Raw genomic sequence first — 2,406 nt, 5'->3', positions numbered from 1 at the left:
CCATATGTGGCCTTTACAGGTATGTGCCGCCCGATAGGGTATGGTTTTTGAGGTTCTCGGTCCTTAAATAGGGTACCATTTTTGCTCCTTTTGGCAATGTGTTCCCGGTGTGATCCTTAGATAGCGTACATAAATTCTATTAGCTAAAATAAACGCCCAGCTAAACGAAAAAAAAGGTTTCTTAAAACTGAATTTTTTGTTCAGGTATTAGTAAACCGATTTTATAAAGATTTGTGTCTTGCCGTGCGCGGTTACCCGACATTTGGGTCGTCACGGAACGCTTCTCCTCTCCTTGAATAGGGTGTCATTTTTCGGTTTTGGGCCTTAAAAAGGGTATCAATTTTTGCTTTCTTTATCCTTAAATAGGGTCAGGGTTTAAGAACCTTGGCGGCACACCCCTATCCGAAATTTATGGGAGTACCCCCCCCCCCCCCCCCCCCCCCCCGAGCTCTCGGGTTAACAGTCTGTTTCGGGAAGTTCCTGAAATAACTTGTGTAATTTACCGTTAGCTCTTTGTATCTCTGAGGCAATTGTTATGTCTCTGATAATTTTCACATTTTCCAGTTTGTTGTTATTTGGAAACTTGAAGAAGTTGTCGATTGTGATTTCATCGCGATGTCTCTCGGTTTTGTCCCAAGTGTGGTGAAGAGAACCGTTTTGAATGGGTAGCAGTTCTGAATCTTCACGTATGGGCCTACACACTGAATATTTTCTCGTGGGTGTTCTTGGCGTACTTTGCCGGCGATTTGACGATTCATCCGAGAATTCAAACCTCACTGTTTTGGATAAGTCGTCAGATATTTCTAAAGGACTTGAAGGTGCATATTTCACGGGTACAGCGGTAGCATGTGGATTGTCCAAAACGCTTCTGCTGACCTTACGAGCAAATCTTCTTGTTTCGTTGCTAATCTTTCTTAATGGCCGCATGACAGTTTTGCGACCAATCCTTGCAAACCCAGACCTGAATTCTCTGCTTTTCAAGGCATAAATAAACGGGTTTAAAACGCTGTTAGCATAAGTGAAGATACGACACACAACAGAAATGTAATGAAAATGTTTGTTCTCTGCGCCATTTCCAAAGTCCACCCAAATCCAAAGTACTTGATTAGGAAACATGCTGATTGCAAACACGACCACAACAAAAACGAACATCTTTGCTAAGCGGATGTTTTGTTCTTTTCTTTTAAACTCCATCTCGTCCATGCTAAAAGTGAACAATCTGTTAGAGTACTTGGGCCGATCTTGTCTTTCTGAAGTTGTCTTTCTGCTGAAAGTTGGCAATCGGTTGGAACGACGTTGTGTTTCTGGGTTGGTAGAAAAAAGTCTCATCGTGTTTGAACGCAAGCTACGGTAGATAAGGAGGTATGCCACAGACATAGTTATCAAAGGAAGAGCGTACTGGCACAGAAAAAGAACAACGGTATAAGCTTGTCTGTAACCGAAGCTCGGCCAAGTTTCGTCACAAGAGCTTTCAGAGACGTTGTAATCCAACGCAATAAAGTAAGGAATACACAAGCTGATGGAAACAACATGGATGGCCGACAAGAACACGAGGATTTTTCCAGTTGAAACGCGCCTGGTAAATGGATTTCCAAGAGTTCTAAACCTGTCCAGACTAATCGCTGCGAGAGTCAATGATGAAGAAGTTGACAACGTCGTCTGGAGTGGCCATAAAACTTTGCACATTCCTCTGCCAAATGGCCAAATGTAGTTGACTTCTTCAAAGGCCAAATCAAACGGAATACTTAGAATTGGTAGAAGAAGGTCGCACAAAGCCAAGTTTAGGATCAGCATATTTGCCGATGTCCACATCCCTTTAGCCTTTGTGATAACAATAGCAACTAAACTGTTTCCAATACAGCTTAGAGTGAAGATTAAAACATACAATGATATTTTTACAATTCGAAACTCCGTGTACTCCAGGTTGTAAGCGTCAGACACATTTTGATTCGTGCTGTTATTTGCGAACATTTTCAGACTCTTTGGTTGACGTCGCTGGCTACATACACTTCGTTGCCTGTTTAAAATGCCAAAACTGTTACAGAACAATAGTCCAAGCGTAAAACAACCAGAGCAACTTCAATTCAACTTTGCAGTAAAACAAACATCACTGTTTGTATACACCCATTAACAAAAATACCAAACAAATATATTGAACAAACACTCGCTTCAGTTCTTGGACAGCTTGATTGCCTCCGACGCATCCGGGCAGATCGTTGATCTAAATCCACCGAGTAATTAAAATCTCTTTTAGTTATTCCTTCGGTAAACTAAAACCGTATGGTTTCTATTGTTAATCGGGACAGGGGTTGTAAGTTATGCTTTGAATAACAACAGGCTCTTATCGAGAGATTAAAAATAAACAAAATAAAGATTAGATGCAAGTGGTCAATGCTGTTACGAGAA

General features: G+C 41.3%; 1 protein-coding gene across 1 annotated transcript; it reads right to left on the bottom strand.

Annotated features, from left to right (window-relative positions):
* Positions 1 to 454: 454 nt before the first annotated feature.
* LOC144627978 (galanin receptor type 1-like) lies at positions 455 to 2,194 on the bottom strand. Its single transcript, XM_078486008.1, has one exon. It carries the CDS (start codon positions 1,969 to 1,971, stop codon positions 457 to 459), a length of 1,515 nt encoding a protein of 504 aa, XP_078342134.1. The 5' UTR covers positions 1,972 to 2,194; the 3' UTR covers positions 455 to 456.
* Between the last annotated feature and the right edge of the window lie 212 nt (positions 2,195 to 2,406).

The sequence above is a fragment of the Oculina patagonica genome, chromosome 10 (genome assembly GCF_052425735.1).
Source record: "Oculina patagonica isolate OP01 chromosome 10, crgOcupat, whole genome shotgun sequence".
Lineage (NCBI taxonomy): Eukaryota > Metazoa > Cnidaria > Anthozoa > Scleractinia > Oculinidae > Oculina > Oculina patagonica.
The sequence above is the reverse complement of the archived record's forward strand: the minus strand, read 5'-3'. Positions and strand labels throughout refer to the sequence as shown.